The following is a 19,879-nucleotide window of genomic DNA, read 5'->3' on the forward strand; positions in this document are numbered from 1 at the left end:
AGTCAACATTAATTAACATAGAATAAGTAAGGTCTGAGGGCCAGGGTGGACAGAAAAAACAAAAAAAACTCCAAAGGCTGGAGAAAAAAAATAAAATCTGTAGGGGTTCCAGACCAAGAGACTGCCCAGTCCCCTCTGGGCAATCTACCTAACATAAGTCAAACAGTCCTCTTTGTATTTAGGGTTTTCATGGAAGGACCTGATGATGATGGTCACGTAGACTTCTGGCTTTCAGTCCATCAATGTTGGTGCATCATGAAGCTTTGAGTAGGTGGTGGTGGTTCAGGCCGCCACCACAAAGAAACCGGAAAAAGAAACAGAAGAGAGAGTAGGGGTCAGTACGGATTTTGGAGCCACTATGAATAGTCATTATGATGAATTGAATATAATGATTAGTGATTTATTTATATTATTTAATGGAGATTCCAGGAACACACCCAGCCTTGGTCCGACCCTCGCACACTCACAAGTAGAGACGAAAAAGCCACCGGTAATAAAACAGACAATAAAGAATGCATTAATAATAAATGAAAACAACAATCCCACCCCAGTTCCCCTTACGGCGATGTACAATCAACACGGAAACAAACTACAACAATCATAAGTCCATGAAAAAACAGCAACTGACGTAATGTAAAGATGAAGGTAAATAGTCTAGAGATCCACACCTTCAAGGGGAATGTAAAGATAGTCCTACCTGTAGTTCCTGAAATAGTGAAGAGGGTTGGACAGTTCAGGAGCGCTCCTTTCTTCACAGGATGGCCATAAATCCACATACAGTCCTGACGTAACAGGCAGACAATCCAGACCCCGACCTAGAAATGAAGAAGGCACAGGTATCACAACGGAAGGTAGGCAGACAGAAACACAAAATACTTCTCCCTTTTTTGGTAACACTCCCCCCTTTTAAATGTCGTGCCGGCCTCTTTGTACCCAGCAGCTCCTGCACCCTCAGCAGATGACCAATCAGAGTCACCGGAGGGACTACTGGGAGTTGAAGTTTCAAGCACCGCTACAAGAGGGGTAGCCAAACCAGGAGATACACATTTGTTTGGGCACTGCTGTAAGGGCTGATATCGATAGTCAGAGAAACTGCTGTCAAAACCAAAGTGTTAATCCATGGATGTAGCCATAATGTAAACAGAAGTTGTTTGCCTAAAGATGTATGGTCATAAAATCGAAACAGGAAATTGACCGCAAAGTCGATAGCTAAACCGCTGCGAGCAGGGTCTGCTTAAGGATGCATTTCACTCTTCAGTAGACTCAGTTGGAAGCATCCAAACAGAGACATCCAAAATCGAGTCCCTTTTTAGATCCATGTGGTTGGAACCACAACTGAAATCGATGAGCATGAGGCGTGGATCCCCCTTGGAGATTGTATGTGAAATGACTTTTCAGCACTCCTTTGGCATGGCGCCTCTGAGCAGGTGCGTATTAGGGCCTATGTCCTGTATGTGAGTCAAGGGGGAAATTGCTATGAGTTGAAAATTAAATGACCCTCAGCATTACGAGTTCACACAATGAAGTTTTTTGAAGGCTAAATCCTTAACCCAGAGAAGCCAAAGCCAAAATCAAAGTGTAAAACTATGATCAATGACCAAAGGACTTGATAACCAGATGTACCTCCTCCATCATTCCAGATTTGAACCCATACAAAAAACAAGACCGTTACAGAGACTGAGATGAGATTTACTATGAATCAAAAATCAATCAATCAATCAAATCAATCACCCCTGTGGTCTTACACTGAAGTTATTTGACTGCTGAATCCAGAATCTCAGACAATGCACTGAATGTGGCGCGGAGTTATAAAGCCATGAAATCCATGAAATGGCGTTTAGTGCATTTTGGGAGGCAGCCTTTAGCAGTGCGACGTCTTAAAACATTTAGACTTTAGAAAATGGTGGTGTGAAGCATTTGAAAGTAAACAATAGTAAAATAATATTCATTTGTAGTTAAATTCTTAACTTTAAACACCCATTTATAAACGTTCCCTTATAATTAAAGCCACGGAGAACCCACAACAAAGTAGCAGAAAAAAATAAAAGTCACAAAAAATAATTTAATCAATTAATTAACAAACTGACTCAGACTGTAACATCAATATTTGCAGATTTCACTTTGTCGTGGGAGGTCTTGGAAGCTAACCCTAACTAAGAGTGAGAAATCACTTGTGTGGGGCCAGGCAAGCGGCACAGTCCCGGGTTCAAAGGTCACGTCTGGTTGCGTCTGTCTGAGTTTTCCACTAAGTGTTCTGCTTTTCCTCCTAAGACTTGCAGATTAAATTGAATGGCCCCGTGTGTGATGTGGGTCCTGTGTGTGGAATGGTATGCCCTCCAAAATACAACCCTAAATTTGGTATAAACTGGTTTGTGAATGTTACTGTATGTTGAAATCATTAAATAATTCACTACTTAAAGCCACAAGCAGTCAAACTCTAAAGACCATTAGCTGCAATTACACTGGGAATCGTGAACCACCAGAGTATCTAAATAAACTCAGAATGTGGAACTTGGTCTTTGTCAAATACTAATACAAAGATTGAGGCTTCTAAAAATAGGGGAAATGGCTAAGACACTTAAAGAATGACCATGTGAGAACAAGAGACTAGAGGAATAAATGTTTTGCCCCTATTTTGTCTGTTTAAGCACTACCTACAATATACATGTCCTGTAATTTATTAATTAATCTATATATATAAAAGTCAAATACCACTGACTCACTCATCACGAAATCTCCCAAACCATGAGGACTTGGGACTTGAAATTTGGAATGTAGGTTACTCTTGAGCCATAGGTGCTTGCTAAGAAACAGTTTTAGAAATTTTTTATGGTCCAAGCGTGAAACTTTTTATAGTTTTTTAGACCCATGTGTATGTCTGTCCGCTTTTCACGAGAGAACTACTTAATGGGTTTAGATCTTTTTTTTTCTATAATTTGTTTGAACATTCTGGTTGATTTTGCGACTTCTCTCATTGCGCTAAGAATCATAGTTCGCTTGCAGGAGCGGTATATTTGCGCTATTCCAAGACAGAGGCTGTGGGCCTAGGGAAGGGGGAAGAGTGACGTCAGGATCAGAGAGCTGGGCGGGGCCCTCCTCACTGTCCCATTTCACTATTACGTGGGCGGAGCTGCAGGGGATGGCTAGTATTAGGATATAATAAGAATAAGATCAGGAGAGTTGGCTGATCAAGGGGCATTAAGAAGCTGATCATAATTTTCTCTTGTGGAGTCTCATGGAGATGCAGGGACCACAATGTTATGGTCCACATGAGCAGAGGATTTCTAAAAGTATTCTCTGGTTTGGAAGTTGAAACTCTGAGAGGGTCTTTGTCTCTATGCCTGTTAATTCTTTTAAAAGTAAGTTTGGTTTCATTTGTCAATAACCTGCCTTAACCGGAGAGAGTGTACACGTGGATATGTCGTTATCAAACATTGATCTACACTACCCTCTATAAACCATTAGCACTTCCAAAGGTACCTTAATATCACCCAGAGAGCAAATAAAAGCCTGGAATAACTGACATTGTAGAGGTTGTACTTCATCCAGGTGTTACAGCTTGTTCCTTCACTCCAAAGGCATGCAGCTTTGTTGGTGACTAAATTGGCTCAATGAGAGTGAGGGTGTCCTTAAACATCTGCTGCTCATTCATTTCCTAATTGGATGATCATGACAAAAATGGATCTGAAAATTGTGTAAATAAAGAACCATGGTGCCATAGTGGTAAGGAAATGGTGACTACTGGCAATGATGTTGCAGAAATATGAAAACTAAAACATCTTTGGAGGCAATCATCAGCTTAAAGGGTAAATCCAAACACACAAGTGAAGACTTAAAGTCATATGAAAAAGTTTGGGAACCCCTCTCAGCCTGCATGATAATTTACTCTCCTTTCAACAAAAAAGATAACAGTGGTATGTCTTTCATTTCCTAGGAACATCTGAGTATTGAGGTGTTTTCCAAGCAAAGATTTTTAGCAAAGCAGTATTTAGTTGTATGAAATTAAATCAAATGTGAAAAACTGGCTGTGCACAAATGTGGGTCCCCTTGTCATTTTGCTGATTTGAATGCATGTCACTGCTCAATACTGATTGATTACCTGCAACACCAAATTGGTTGGATTAGCTTGTTGAGCCTTGAACTTCATAGACAGGTGTGTCCAATCATGAGAAAAGGTATTTAAGGTGGTCAATTGCAAGTTGTGCTTCCCTTTGACTCTCCTCTGAAGAGTAACAGACAGCATGGGATCCTCAAAGCAACTCTCAAAAGATCTAAAAAACAAAGATTGTTCAGTCTCCTGGTTTAGGGGAAGGCTACAAAAAGCTATCTCAGAGGTTTAAACTGTCAGTTTCAACTGTAAGGAATGGAATCAGGAAATGGAAGGCCACAGGCACAGTTGCTGTTAAACCAACCCAGGTCTGGCAGGCCAAGAAAAATACGGGAATAGCATATGCGCAGGATTGTGTGAATGGTTACAGACAACCCACAGATCACCTCCAAAGACCTGCAAGAACATCTTGCTGCAGATGGTGTATCTGTACATCGTTCTACAATTCAGCGGAATTTGCACAAAGAACATCTGTATGGCAGGGTGATGAGAAAGAAGCCCTTTCTGCACTCATGCCACAAACAGTCGCTTGATGTATGCAAATGCTCATTTAGACAAGCCAGATTCATTTTGGAACAAAGTGCTTTGGACTGATGAGACAAAAATTGAGTTATTTGGGTCATAACAAAAAGCGCTTTACATGGTGGAAGAAGAACATCACATTCCAAGAAAAACACCTGCTACCTACTGTCAGATTTGGTGGAGGTTCCATCATGCTGTGGGGCTGTGTGGCTAGTTCAGGGACTGGGGCCCTTGTTAAAGTCGAGGGTCGGATGAATTCAACCCAATATCAACAAATTCTTCAGGATAATGTTCAAGCATCAGTCACAAAGTTGAAGTTACGCAGGGGTTGGATATTCCAACAAGACAATGACCCAAAACACAGTTGAAATCTACAAAGGCATTCATGCAGAGAGACGTACAATGTTCTGGAATGGCGCCACAGTCCCCTGACTGGAATGTCATCGAAAATCTATGGGGTGATTTGAAGCAGGCTGTCCATGCTCGGCAGCCATCAAATTGAACTGAACTGGAGAGATTGTGTATGGAAGAATGGTCAGAAATACCTTCATCCAGAATCCAGACACTCATCAAAGGCTACAGGAGGACAGCGTCTAGAGGCAAAAGGAGGCTCAACTAAGAATTGATGTCATATCTCTGTTGGGGTGCTCAGATTTATGCACCTGTCTAATTTTGTTATAATGCATATTGCATATTTTCTGTTAATCCAATAAACTTAATGTCACTGCTGACATACTACTGTTTCCATAAGGCATGTCAGGTATTAAAAGGAAGTTGCTGCCTTGAAAGCTCAACCAATGAGAAACAAAAATGCAAAGAATTAAGGGGGGTTCCCAAACTTTTTCATATGACTGTATCTATGAGACTTTACAGTAAGACGTATAGCCAGTTGCATTTCCCTCTTGTGGATTAAACAGTCACCTTGTCCTGATTCCAGCATAAGGTATTGGATCTTGCCCTGCGGTGGGCTGGTGCCCTGCCCACAGTTTGTTTCCTGCCTTGTGCCCTATGTTGGCTGGGATTGGCTCCAGCAGACCCCTGTGACCCTGTAGTTAGGATATAGCGGGTTGGATGATGGATGGATGGATGGTATTGGATCTTGGAGACTTTCCCATAAATAAAGAAGACATTGGTCTATTGCAGGGCACTCTTCTATAGGGTGATTCTAATGGATAAGGCCCCAACTTATGATGTATTACTGTCTTAATAATAAAGCAATCCAAACAAAATAAAGATCACAATATTCCTGGATAAATGTACGAACAGCTGAGGCATTGCACTCTTCTGTTGACTGTGAATGAACTGGATGACCATGAGATCAATGAAGGTTATTTCCAGCAAGATGGGTCAACCTGTCACACATCGGCTTGCGGGATGGCACAAATTGAATCTTTTTTTTTTTTTTTGGCAATTGGGTCATTTCAAAGGGAGTATGGCCACTTCATTCCCCAGACCTGTCACCTTCAGATTTCTTCCTTTGGTGAGCGCTGAAAGGAAAACTTTACAAGAGCAAGCCATGTACACTGGAACAATTACAGCAAAACATTGAACAGGAAATTGCTGCCATCACCCCTACAGTGCTTGCAGATACCTTTACCAATATGGAGCGCCATGTCGATCTGTGTTTACAAGAAGAAGGCGACCATTTCCAGTACTGAATGTGATTGGATTGTTTACACATCTATCAAGGTATTGTGTTGAGTTTCAGCCCTTGAACACAGAGGGCTGTGTATGATAGACAACATATGTCCAAAAACACACACGTTTAATTCCCTTTTTAGCTTTACTCACAGTCCCTTCTTTCCTTTATTCTTCACTCAATTCTTCTTCTGCTGCTTCTACTCCTCTCCTTGCAAGCTCCATCCTCTTCCTCCTGACTCCGGCTCCTGTAATAGAATGAGGTGGCCCCTTTTATAATGCCCTGGATGCGCTCCAGTTGCTCCGTGAAATCTTCTAGCAGCACTTCCTGGTGTGGCGGAAAGTGCTGCATGGGCACCTGGAAGCACTCTGAGTATACCTGGTTCCTGTTCTGGCAGCATTTCCTGGTGTGGCGGAAGTGCTGCAGTCCAAGGCTCTGTAATCCTCCGTGCACCCCCCTTGGCGATGGCGATGGGCCCCAACAGGTTTGAGCTTCTAAGCTCCAATCCTATGGCCCCTATGCAAACCTCTCGTGGCCCGGGAGGCATTGTCCCTTTACTGGTCTTTCCACCTTCCAGATGTTCCAGCAGGGCTGGATCCCCAGACATCCGCCACAGTATGCACTGTATTTATTTTGCTTCTATCGTTTCATTATGACGTGGGTAACACATCATAACTCAGGACCCCACCCATTAGAATCTCCCTCAATTTAGAATTGCAAATGAATGACTTAACCTTTTGGGATGTGTATGGAAATCAGAGGGCCTGGAGAAAACTCATACAGGTGTAGGAAGAGCATAAAACTCTTTCAGTATAAATGGGCTTGAATTTTAGAGGGAAATCCATTAACCAGTTTGCCTACCATTCAATTAGTAGATGTTTTCTTAAAATCAAAATTAAAATGTGTGGTCTGTAGTACCAAGATTACAATCTGCAAGCTTTCGAGGTAACTCGGGCCCCTTCTACATCTTGCCTGAAAAAGCAGCCTGAGTTGCCTCAAAAGCTTGCATATTGTAATCTTTTTAGTTAGCCAATAAAAGGGGTCATTTTGCTTGGCTTTTCTCTAATGTGTGGTCTGAAATTTAGCAACATTTTTTTTTTCTGCCACTTCTGTTATATTAAAAATACTAGTTACAAGGAGAAGCCCAAAATGTCCAAAGTAAATGCCTGTTATTTTAAAAGCTTCTTCAAAAGTCTCTTGCAAATGAATCTCAATTTTAGGAAGCTATAGTTAAAGCATTTTAAACCCGTGAAGTGATGTCTGTCCAAAGCTGGTCTAGTGTTTATTGTTGAACTGTGTAAAATGATGTTTTGTACAAGATCTCCAGGGTTTTTACACTTTTGGAAAAATGTCCTCCATAACAGCATTCCATTTTTCAAATGAGTGAGTTTACCGCTTCAGATAGACGATTCCAAACATTTCCTAAATGGATATTGTCCGCAGGTGGCTAATCACTTTAATTCAGAAAACTGTGAAGCCATGAAAAGACTTTTTTGCCTTTCGGTTGCCAGGCAACCCCCAGTCACTTTCAGAACGGCACTTGGTTTACTTGTGGTCTTAAAACATGTTAGATGGGGGAAAGCAGATTACGCCATCTGGAGGGGCCGTGATCTCAGATGCTGCAGTAGTCCATTTACAAACATTTCGCATCCCTTTGCACTTCTAAGTGTGACGTTGTCTTAGGATGCCAGAACGCGTCATTTGGTCTTTTGAAAGCTCCTGCTTCCTTTCGGATGTTTAGATTAATTCAGACTGAACTTTAAGGGAAAAGGATGAAAAAAATCCATGAAAAATTGTAATTAAGAATTAACTTTTGTGTAGTCAAATGTAAGTTGCCTGAGAATAAATGGGCATTTTTGCATGTAAAAGGCTATTGGTGTAGCAGAACAACAGTTAAAAAGAGAACGTGGCCTGCTGGGGATCTACCAGGAGGTGATAGGTGCATCTGGGCCATGAAATGCCCTTGAGTAAGATGATACGTATAAGTTACTGGACCAGATTAGTCTCACTGAAGCCAGACAACTATCTTTTATATATATTTCTCTTCTGGTTCATCCTGCTTTCTCTTCAAAACTGATCCCCCCCACACGCAGCCCACATGGCATTTCTCGATTCCTATCCTCCTCTTCCAAACCCTTCCCCACGCTGCCTGCAGCCTCCCATACACCCCCACACCGCTTTTCTCGATTCGGTCAAAGTAGGCAATGCACTCTCACTAAGACATAGGGCAGTAGATTTCGTTGCATCACATTGGGACAGATTTGGAGATGTTCTTCCTGTTGTTCTTTCCAATGTAAGTCGAGTTATCACAACAAGTCATGAGTACTATCAATAGTGGCAACATCTGGAGTTTATGGTGGCGATGCTGAAAGTCAAGCTCTTTCCGAGATTCTCCATGCTACCATTGTCATTTACTTCAAACACGACCCCAACATCCCGCCATGCATTAGGCTTGCAAAGATTTGCGGTAATCTACAACAACCAGTCTTCAGCCACAGTCAATTGTACGTGGCTTTTTCTAGGGTTAGAATGTTTTGACTCCTTATCTGTCATCTTCAGCAAAACACCTATTTACAACTGTGTCTTTCAAGAAGTATTTCTTTCTTCTTGATTTCTGAATTCCTTTCTCACCGTTTTCCGTTCCTATTCTTACACCGCTGTATGCTACAGCGGGCATCGGCTAGTATATATATATATATATATATATTGTAAAAGGCGCTATATAGCGCCCGACCTGGCACAGACTACGCAGAGGCACGTGTAAAACAAACAGGCTTTTTATTTTTTCTTCGGCTGTGGGCGCACGTCTTCCCCGTGTCCCACAGGCCCAACACAGTCCCAAAGCACTTTCCACAGAGCTCAAACAACCCTTTCCTGGCACCACCACTCCTCCCAGGCAACCTCGTCCTGTTCCTCCCAATTCAGGCCTCGAATAAAGGGAGGCTGGCCCGTTTTATAGCCCACCCGGAAGTGTTCCAGGTGCTTGACCAGCTGGTCCTAATTGCACCTCCGTGTGGAGCTGAAGATTCGTCCAGCCAGGCTCTTGAGTCTTGGCAGCGCCCTCTAGCGGCCACCCCATCTCCCAACCAGGCTGTGGAGGACTCCATGTCCCATGGAGCAACGCGGGAAAGTGGGAAATTAACATTGGCCAGGGAGGCTGCCACCTAGCGTCCCGGGGGAGGTATTGAGCTGTCTATGGTGGCTCCCCTGGAACATATGCAGCAGGGCCGTCCCTGCCGGGCATGGGGCCCGGCTGTCCATCACAATATATATATATGTAGTCTAACTTCTGTCTCTCTGACTTTTTGTCTGTCTGTCTGTCTGTCTGCTTTTCATGAGAAAACTACTTAATAGATTTAGATCAGGGTTTTTTTTCTATAATTTGCTTGGACATTCTGGTTAATTTTGCAACTTCTGTCATTGCGCTATGTATCATAATTCACTTGCGGTACCGATTTATTTGCGTGAATCAGCAGACTGATTGCCGAGGAGCATGTATCTTACATCCACTTAGCTAGCGGACAAGAGAACAACTTAACAGATTGAGATCAGGTTTTTTTTATATAATTTGCTTGAACATTCTGGTTGATTTTGTGACTTCTCTGATGTGGGCTAAGAATCACAGTTCGCTTGCAGGAGTGATATATTCGCACTAATCCGCGACAGAGGCTGCAGGCCGAGGTGGTTGGGGGAGCGTGACGTCAGGAGTAGGGAGCCGGGCAGGGCCCTTCTTACTGTCCTGTTTCACTTCTATGCGAGCAAAGACGCGAAGGGAAAGCTAGTAAGATATATATGTCTGAGGAAAACCACGAGTTAACGTTATTAAAAAGCGGGTGGGAACAATTCGACAGCTCACTGAGTGATACATTTGTAAACCAATCCAGTGCCTCAGGGAGGCGGTGCTCAAAGTAGGGGCAGTGATTATGAACTGCAAAGATCAGAGGTGCTCTCGTTAATCTGGTCCGACAGACAGCAAGCTTCTGTTTACGATGAACATCTGCATTTGAAAAGTCTCCTAAAAACCCTGTTAGACATGTAAATGTGTGCTGTGTGAGCAGAGAGCATATTACATGTTTTAAAATGAACATAACTAGATGAAAGGGAAAAACCTTTCTATACCATCAGATTATACACTGACATTCGACGGCATCAATGGGCGAGTGGTAAACGTCAATGATATGCAGTTGCAAGTGCTGTGTGTGCTCTCTGTTGTTCAGTGTTACAATAGTGTAGGAGTCGATGTAAGCTTAATAGAATTTGCAGCTATCTTCATGCAAATATGAACTGCAAAATATGCATATAAAGTAAACAGTGTGTCACACTCCTTCAAAAGGACTGCTGTTAAGAGAGCTAATGAAGAGCCAAAGGAGAAAAAAAACACCCGAATCAACAAATCTGCCTAACAACACTGATGCACCAAAGAAGCTGCACAACATCTACCTTCTGACTGCACATCTAAAAGAATAACTAAAGAAATTACTGCTATGACAAAATAGCCACTGAAGGTAACTAAAGGGTTAACTAAATGCGGCTTAAAGCGTGGGCACGTGAGGCTTTTGCCTCATCTAGAGGAGCCACCAAATTAGTTGCTAAGGTTAAAATGAAGTAGATGTGTAATGAATACCCCCTTAAAAAGCGAATGAGAAAGCCCAAACACCTCATTATGAAGTGGTGATAAGGTCAACGGAAAAACCCGTAGGTCACCCCTATTAACACAGCAATGTTTTACAATGATGGAAGAATCACCATGTATACGAAGTTACCGCTGGCTGTGGTCGATTGGCCAAGATGATAGAATTCTGCGTATTAAAAGTCAGACAACATGATGGTAATGGTAATAGATAAGGATGAAAGGGAATGAATTATATTAATGATTGCTAACTCCATTAACTGAGACATTTGTGCATATCTATGTGCAAATAAAGAACCGTTCTGCATTTTCATCTGGTCTCCAAGAATGATTTATTTAAATACAGAGGAATGTTTTTTCCACATTAAGTGTGCCCCCTACTGGATGGATCGGTACTGCTTCATTTTAATTCTTGCCTCCTCTTTTTCAGGACTCCAGCCCCTCATTAGTAGGCACTTCGGTTGTCACAGCAGCCCCTCCAAGAATTACTTCAACAGCAGCTGATCAAGCTGGAGCAACTTTGACCAAAGTCCAGCTCCCCCTTAACATGTAAGTCATCGCTTTATATTCTTCTTTACACGCAGTCAGAGTCATTCGAAATGAGTCAGTGGGTAAAATGACTTTGTCAAAAGAGTGGAAGGCAGCCATGCACAGAATTCAATTGAGCTCCATATACACAAAGCATTCAATTTTTCAACTTTAAATCTTTTATCGAGCAGGTTTATCCCATTTAAAATTGTCTAAAATGGACAAGAACCAACCTGCGAACGTTGCAGTCGTGCTCCAGCCTCATTGGGCCACATGGTTTGGGCCTAAGCCATTTGAATATCATTTTGGACAAAAATCTTTAAATGTCTATCAGACAGCCTTGGTGTCACAATTTCTCCTAATCGATAATTAGATGTGTTTGGTGGGCTCACAGAGGGGTTTCAGGTGGAGAAGGACAATCAAACTGTCATTGCCTTTACTTCACTATTGGCATGTAGACTTATCTTGCTGAAAGAATCCTAACTCTCCTCTTTTAAGTCAGCGGGTAACTAATTTTATATACTACTCGAAATTGGAAAAAATCCAATTTTGACTTAGAGGATCTGTTCAAAACTTTTTTAAAATCTGGCAGGATCTAATTAATAACATTTTAGAATAAGTATTTAAATTGGAGGAAAATACTCCTTTTCTCTCTTTACTGCTCTCAAAAGTTTTACTCTGGCTGTTGGCCTTCCTCTCTTTCTCATGGGTGGGGGTGATTTGAAGATAGATAGATAGATAGATAGATAGATAGATAGATAGATAGATAGATATGTGAAAGGCACTATATAATAGATAGATAGATAGATAGATAGATAGATAGATAGATAGATAGATAGATAGATAGATAGATAGATAGATATGTGAAAGGCACTATATAATAGATAGATAGATAGATAGATGTGAAAGGCACTATATAATAGATAGATAGATAGATAGATAGATAGATAGATAGATAGATAGATAGATAGATAGATAGATAGATAGATAGATACTTTATTAATCCCAAGGGGAAATTCACATTTAGTTTTGTTAAGTTTGGCTTTATTGTATGGAACATTACATCTACTTTCTATGTATATATAACATCCTAAGCCTAAAAGCGTAACGATTTTATGGGACATTTTTATGTCACTTTTTTGTCACAGTTTAAATTGGGCTTATTTTAAAACCTACATATATATGTTGGGTATCATTCTTTTTAGAATTTATCAAACTTTAATGTGATGTTGTTAGATTGTCAGATTCTTTTTCCATTTTTAAATTATAAACTAAAAAATATCAAGAACTCACGTCCTGCAAGACAAGAATTTGTGCCACGAGATTTAACCACACCTGGGGCCGGAAATAAAAGACAAAGAGTAGGACAGCTGCTGTTCAGGCTTTTAAATGTTCGAAACATTGCACCAGATGCAGATCACGTGGTACAGCAGCAGCAGCAGCAGCTGATCAAGCAAAGAGGAGATAAAAATAAAAAACTGTATTTGTTTTCCATTGTATCACCATTTAAGAGGGGGTTTCAGTGGAGCGACTGTGTCCCCATGGGGTGCATTCAGCCTCCCTCTTCACAACACAAGCGGCAAAGATGTGAAGTGGCTGGTGCATAGCGCAGTCGTTTGGTGGTTGGCAAGTGAAGCGAGCAAGGGGCGAACCCCCTAATGCTTTTAATAAATTCAATAAAAGATAAAGAAAAAAATGGCTTTATCAAGGAGTCTAGTAGTTCAAAGGTTCATACGCAAACAAAACCGCTCATTTTTGGATTGAGATTGAGTTAATGTCATACGCAGGATGGAGCAATTGTGGGTTAAGGGCCTTGCTAAATGAAGTACAATTAACCCTAAATTTTTATATGTGTTTTTTCTATGCCTTCTTCATATTGAATGATCTGTCTAATCAATACATGCATAACATTTGAGATACACAGCACATACAGTAATTATTCATAGTTTATCCCTATATAACCTACTCCTGCAAAATGGTTCGATGAAGCTTCTGGCAGGCAGGTGTTTAGGTCTCTGAAAGTTGCACCCCATTTCTTCCTAAAGGTGGTCAGAAAAGGTCAGGAGAGAAGTCAGGCCAAAAGAGCACCTAAACACCTGTGTGGTTTTCTCAGGACAGTTGTGATCGCAAGTTCTGTGGCCTGGCATTGTCCTACTGTAGTGTCAGACATCCAGAAAATGTGAGTAGACGTCCTATGACAGTTCGGCCTACTCTAAGGTCAGCAGTATGGAGCCTGTCCCTCCCTGTCCTATTATTGTACGGGTGACAGATCTGAAAATATCAGACAAGCTGATATTTCCAAGGTGTGGACATTCAAGGGGTACCCGATTTGGGCCATCATCTGTACTGCCAATCTCCTGACACCTTCTCTTCAGTTTGGACATAGTGGAGTGGCTTAGTCCATATTAAATGGCAATTCTGGATCAAGACTTGTCTGGCCACAGCATTCCAATGGCCCTCTCCCCTGATTCTGGTGACATTCGAGGTAGTATGGCATGAGCATTTGTTTTACTACCGCACAAACTTCTATGGGGAAAACGCCCTCCTGATTGGAGGATACAACAACAAGCACCAAAGATGACATGGTGTAAACACGTAGAGAATGACCTAAAGAACCAGCGACTGACAACAATCAAAGCAAGAACCGTCTCAACCGATCGACTACAATGGAAGAGTGTGGTGAATCCAGCGGCACCAACAGCAGCGTATTGGCTAAGAGGTCGACCCCCTTTCCAAGCGCCAGCTATGGAATAAAGAAGAGAAGAAGAAAGAAGATTTGTTTATCTGTGACCTGACCTTTTAAATAATGACCTGATCTGGCACTGTTCTTCTTAAAAGTGCTCTCAGGTTGCCTTGTAATAGAGTAAATTTATTAGGAGATCAGAAACAATGAAGTGATATGAATAAGCAAAAACAGAAGAAATCAGGAAGGAGACAAATACTTTTTTACAGCACTTTTTATTAGCTATAATTTTCTAAGGCTTGCATCCATTTTTGAGCTTTACGTGTGATAGGATTCCGAAGCACCTTTTTAGTGTCCACTAACACTAAATAAAAAGGCTCAGAGATTTGAGATAAAGATCAATACACAGATGGCAAAGAGCCATGTACTGCTATCTTTTATAGGTTGGTCAAGGAGACCACGTGGTCTCTAGTTATGTGACTGATAAAGGGCATAGTCATAGTAAACAATATGGCCGAAGGCATAGATGGGCAGTCACAAAATAGTGGTGACTTTCTAAAAGACAGAACAGAAAATGCAAATTGCCAAATTAATAAAGAGAAAGTTTCATAACCAATTTTAAACCAGCAAGTAAAATAAGTGCCGTTGCTTATTCAGGTCTTTGATGTGAATGGGAGGCTGAAATACAAGGAATAGGTCAACACACAAAAGGGCAGCCAAGACACAGACAAAGGTATCCAAAACCACTTGGAGGAAAGGTGAAATCCAAAAAACAAAACAGGTAACAAAACCCTGAATTCTAAACTAAGATGGAACTCGGTGAGATGCCTACACATTTACAAAACACATCATCCCAGTCTAACTATCTGAAGTTTCAGGCCCTAACATCACACAACAGTCTCAGTATCATTTCTGTGATCCCTTAAAAATATTTTGTGTTCATTTTTTGACCTCTTTAACTTGTTTTCTTGATGTTATGGTGACTTCATCTCATAGCTAATTTGTGGTAGTTGTTTGTTTTCACTGCCACTATTTTAATATTTGTTTCCGATGGTTCTGGCCATGTTGTTTATGGTGAACATGTGCGTTTCCGTCTTGTGATTGGATGGTGTCATTACATGATGTCTTCTTTATACCACTCTTGGCATGGGTCAACAAACATCCAACTGCTGGATTCATCACAAACCTTTTGCAAACCCTTCTGTTTGGTATAGTGTAAGCCACTCCAAGAAGCTCTTAGTTTCTCACTTCCTTTTGCTTTGGTTTCTACTGTATGATTTTGGTTTTGTGTTTTGATTTGTTAAGCCTTAGTATCTGAATCCCAGTTCTTTTAAAGATTATAATCGACCTCCTTTGCTTCTTTCACCTCCTGGTCACTTTATCTCTGAAATGTCTCCACTGAACACTTGCCTTGCAAAGTATGGATGGTTGGAGACAAGGGACAATTACACATGAAAGGTTAGGAGCCAGGACTCCATCATCACATTTATATATTAATGTTTATGACATATGAGCCCTTTCTTATTTGCAGTGGTGATGGAAAGGTTGACAAACAAGAAGAGACAGTAGTCCCCGTGGACTATGATGTTTGCTGATGACACTGTGATCTGTAGCGAGAGTAGGGAGCAGGTTGAGGAGACCCTGGAGAGGTGAAGATATGCTCTAGAGAGGAGAGGAATGAAGGTCAGTAGGAACAAGAGAGAATACATGTGTGTAAATGAGAGGGAGGTCAGGGGAATGGTGAGGATGTAGGGAAGTGAAGGATGTTGGGAAGTGATGTAGTTGGTGAAGGTGGATGAGTTTAAATACTTGGGATCAACAGTACAGAATAATGACGATTGTAGAAGAAAGGTGAAGAAGAGAGTGCAGGCAGGGTGGAATGGGTAGAGAAGAGTGTCAGGAGTGATTTGTGACAGACGGATATCAGCAAAAGTGAAAGGGAAGGTCTACAGGACAGTAGTGAGACCAGCTTTGTTATTGGGGTTGGAGACGGTGACACCAAAAAACAGGAGACAGAGCTGGAGGTAGCAGAGTTAAAGATGTTAAGATTTTGCACTGGGTGTGACGAGGATGGACAGGATTAAAAATGAGGACATTAGAGGGTCAGCTCAAGTTGGACTGTTGGGAGACAAAGTCAGAGAGGCGAGATTGCGTTGGTTTGGAAATGTGCAGAGGAGAGATGCTGGGTATATTGGGAGAAGGATGTTAAGGATAGAGCTGCCAGGGAAGAGAAAAAGAGGAAGGCCTAAGAGAAGGATTATGGATGTGGTGAGAGTGGACATGCAGGTGATGGGTGTAACAGAACAAGATGCAGAGGACAGAAAGATAAGGAAAAAGATGATCCGCTGTGGCAACCCCTAACGGGAGCAGCCAAAAGAAAAAGAAGTGTCAGGACATTTCAGTGAGATGGTTATGAGGAGATTGTGTTCTAACATGCAGTAAAAACCATATGTCAATGTGTTTTGAAGGTGTAGCACAAAATGATGAAATGGGTATGCAGGCTTCCAAATACCACAGGCCAGAAAAGGGCCTCACTGACCTCACACCAAAATATGCCTCACCCCAGGCAGCTTAACTCTGAATTCAAAAACTAGGCTTCAAAGGCTTTCACAGGTCCAAAATGGGACTAAGGCCTTAAACATATTTTATACACAAAAATGCCCTTCAAGAGAAGAGATAAGACCTCTGACTGGACTGGATAAGGCAAATGAAGAAATTATGAGGGGTGTTCAATAATTTATCTACCTGAGTATGAAAGAAAGTAGCAAGCATGTTGAAACAAGTCTGGGCCTCTTGTGACATGTCTGTAGGTTACTCATGCACAATTGTGGCACAGTGTGAGTCTAACATTCCAAGAGACCGGAGGTCAGGAAAGTCCTTGTGCGAATTAAGTAAGCTTCTTCATGATAATGCACTGGTTCACATGTCATGTCAATCATGGGCTTCCACTTGAGAATGTGGGTTCCAGCAGTTGAACCATCCACCCTACAGTCCTGACCTGGCTCCCTCATATTATTCGCTGTTCCAAGTTTTGAAGAAATCTCTCCATGGACAGTGGTTTCCAAGTGATAAAGATGTCAAGGCACCTTTTTCAAAGGGTTTAAAGTCATTGTATAGAGTGGATAAAGTTTAAGGAGCTAACAGGAAACTATATTGAAAAGTTTTTTTCTTGCTCAGGTAAATAAATTATTCAACGCCCCTCATATTTATATATACAAAAGAAGCACCAAAATGGTCAAAAAAGAAAAAGGAAACCGATGGCAACTTAGTCCAGAAAATCAGAATCGAAAAACAAGCAAAAATCCATCATAACTTGAAATACAATGCAATACTCACAAATGATGAATCTAACTCTCCAACAGTTAATGAACTCTGAGGGGCTCGTCTCCTTCACTAGAATATAAATGGCTGAGGGCGGTCCCTCAGCAGTTATATCATGGTGGAGCTCCACCCACAAAACACATGGAGTGCAGCTTTGATGCTCATATGAACAATACATAAGAAATAAACAATATGTGTATAAAGCCATAGTAATAAAACTTAAATAAAAACTAAAACATATAAAAATGTATACTTCAAAAACAACAATAAAATGAAAAATATACAGGAAATTAACCCTGTTTGAAACACAAGAAAGTAGTCAGTAGTGGCTGGCTAATCAGAATGTCCATTGTCTGGAAGGCCTGCTTTGTATAGCAACAAATCCTAATCCTTTTATCCCAAACACCTTACTAAAACATTTTTCCCCAGCTGTTGAGGCACATTTTGGCATCTCTTACCTTGCTGACAGACATTTGCCTTTCATGTTCAATTTCACAAAAGCTGGAGCAGGACACAAATTCCTAATGGGTGAGCAAATGGCCATTTCTAGCAGAGGCCTGAGTGGGGAAGTCCACATCTGTGCAGTAGTCACCTAAATTTCTGCACGGCTCTCATTTTTAATTATGGAATGGCATGTTCAGGATGGGGTTGTTTTACTTTAAAACTTTGGGCAGTAACTTCAGAGCGGTGGCAGCTGTTCATTCATGTTTCATCCAGGCAGTGTGGCCTAGTGGCATGTAAACCACAAGGCTTAGTCACCATCTTGGCTAGCTTTATGATCTTGAATCGGTCACCTGTTGGTGTTAAAGCAACAGAACATCATGCTTGTGAGATACAGAGCCTCACAGTGGTGCAGTCCTGGGTTCGAATCATGTGTCTCTTTGGAGTTAGTTCATTCTCCCTGTATCCACATTGAGTTGTTTCCAGGTGTTCTGTTTTTTCTCTCACAGCCTAAAGACATGTTGTATGAGTGAGTGTCAGATATGTGTGTGTGTGTTATTTTTTTAAATAATAGTTCTTTCTCCCCAAACAGGAAACAATTTTCACATTGAAGAATAACTCACTATTTACCTTTTTCTTCTTCTTTTTCTTTTGGCTGCTCCCGTTAGGGGTCGCCATAGCGGATCATCTTTTTCCATATCTTTCTGTCCTCTGCATCTTGTTCTGTTACATGCATCACCTGCATGTCCTCTCTCACCACATCCATAAACCTTCTCTTAGGCCTTCCTCTTTTCCTCTTACCTGGCAGCTCTATCCTTAGCATTCTTCTCCCAATATACCCAGCATCTCTCCTCTGCACATGTCCAAACCAACACAATCTCTCCTCTCTGACTTTGTCTCACAACCGTCCAACTTGAGCTGACCATCTAATGTCCTCATTTTTAATCCTGTCCATCCACGACACACCCAATGCAAATCTTAGCAACTTTAACATGAATTTCAACCTTGGCATACTTGTCTTTTCTGGGGCTTATTACAACTGTAAATTGTGTTCTCTTTGGTAAGTTATTTTGTGGTATAAACCATCTTTTTGGCATTTTGAATTACACATTTCGATTTGTCTCCTGATTCTGGTAAATTACCTCTTTTCTGCTGTTTATTTGTCTTATTTTCAGTATTCTCGTTTTTTTGTGAACTTCCTCCTCATATTTGTGTTGACACTCTCTTGTTTAATCATTGAAACCTAACTGCTTACCTCATGTTCTGCTTTAATTCATACTGTTAGAGGCTCACGTAGACATTATGGGCAAGTTGTCTCCACATATTCTGAGGCCTGGCAGCTTCCTTCTCTTGTTTCATGCACATATCCGTGTCACACTTGACAATGTCGAGCCATCGTGCTTTTTGCTGTCCACTTCTCCTGGTCCCATTGACCATTCCCAGCATCATCAACTTTTCTAGTGAGTTGGCTCTCATAAAAAGACTGAGGAATGCTAACCTGTGCCTGGCATTTTGCCTTCCAAGGTCCTGCTGCTTTTTCTTCAGACTTGTCTGTTCGTGATTTTCGCTGATCACCATATTTATAGCAGCCCTCTCCAACATCCAGTTCCAATGTGTCAGTTTTTTTTTTCTATCTGCTGTTTTCAATGACCGTGTTTCATATCCGTAAATTGCTATGGGAAACACGTTTGGTTTGACAACTCTGCACTTGCTAGCGATTTCAATGTCTTTGCTCTCCCATATTTTATTTAAACTCATCAATGCATAATGACCAAATCCACTCCTTCTATTGATCTCAGGCCCCAACTCTCCATTCGAATCAAATTTTTGAAGTGAGGAAAATGAATTCTTAGACTGATTCAGTCTTTTCATTGTCAATCATTATTTTATCATTAGAAAATTAAAAGAATTTAGTTGAGAAAAGGCAATAACGGCCCAACAAAGCTCTCTAGTCCTATCCACTTAATTCCTCCAAAATAACACCACGTCGAGTTTTGAAGGTTCCTA

At 41.2% G+C, this 19,879-nt stretch overlaps 1 protein-coding gene across 2 annotated transcripts in view; it reads left to right on the forward strand.

Moving 5' to 3' along the window:
• LOC120522845 (E3 ubiquitin-protein ligase SH3RF3-like) overlaps window positions 1–19,879 on the forward strand; it is a 649,404-nt gene that overhangs the window by 495,940 nt on the left and 133,585 nt on the right. For both annotated transcript variants that reach the window (XM_039743546.1, XM_039743547.1), the window contains exon 6: window positions 11,330–11,448. In XM_039743546.1, the coding sequence (XP_039599480.1) occupies window positions 11,330–11,448 (119 nt within the window). The remainder of the gene's footprint in view (window positions 1–11,329; window positions 11,449–19,879) is intronic.

Source organism: Polypterus senegalus, chromosome 2, assembly GCF_016835505.1.
Source record: "Polypterus senegalus isolate Bchr_013 chromosome 2, ASM1683550v1, whole genome shotgun sequence".
NCBI classification, from domain to species: Eukaryota; Metazoa; Chordata; class Cladistia; order Polypteriformes; family Polypteridae; genus Polypterus; species Polypterus senegalus.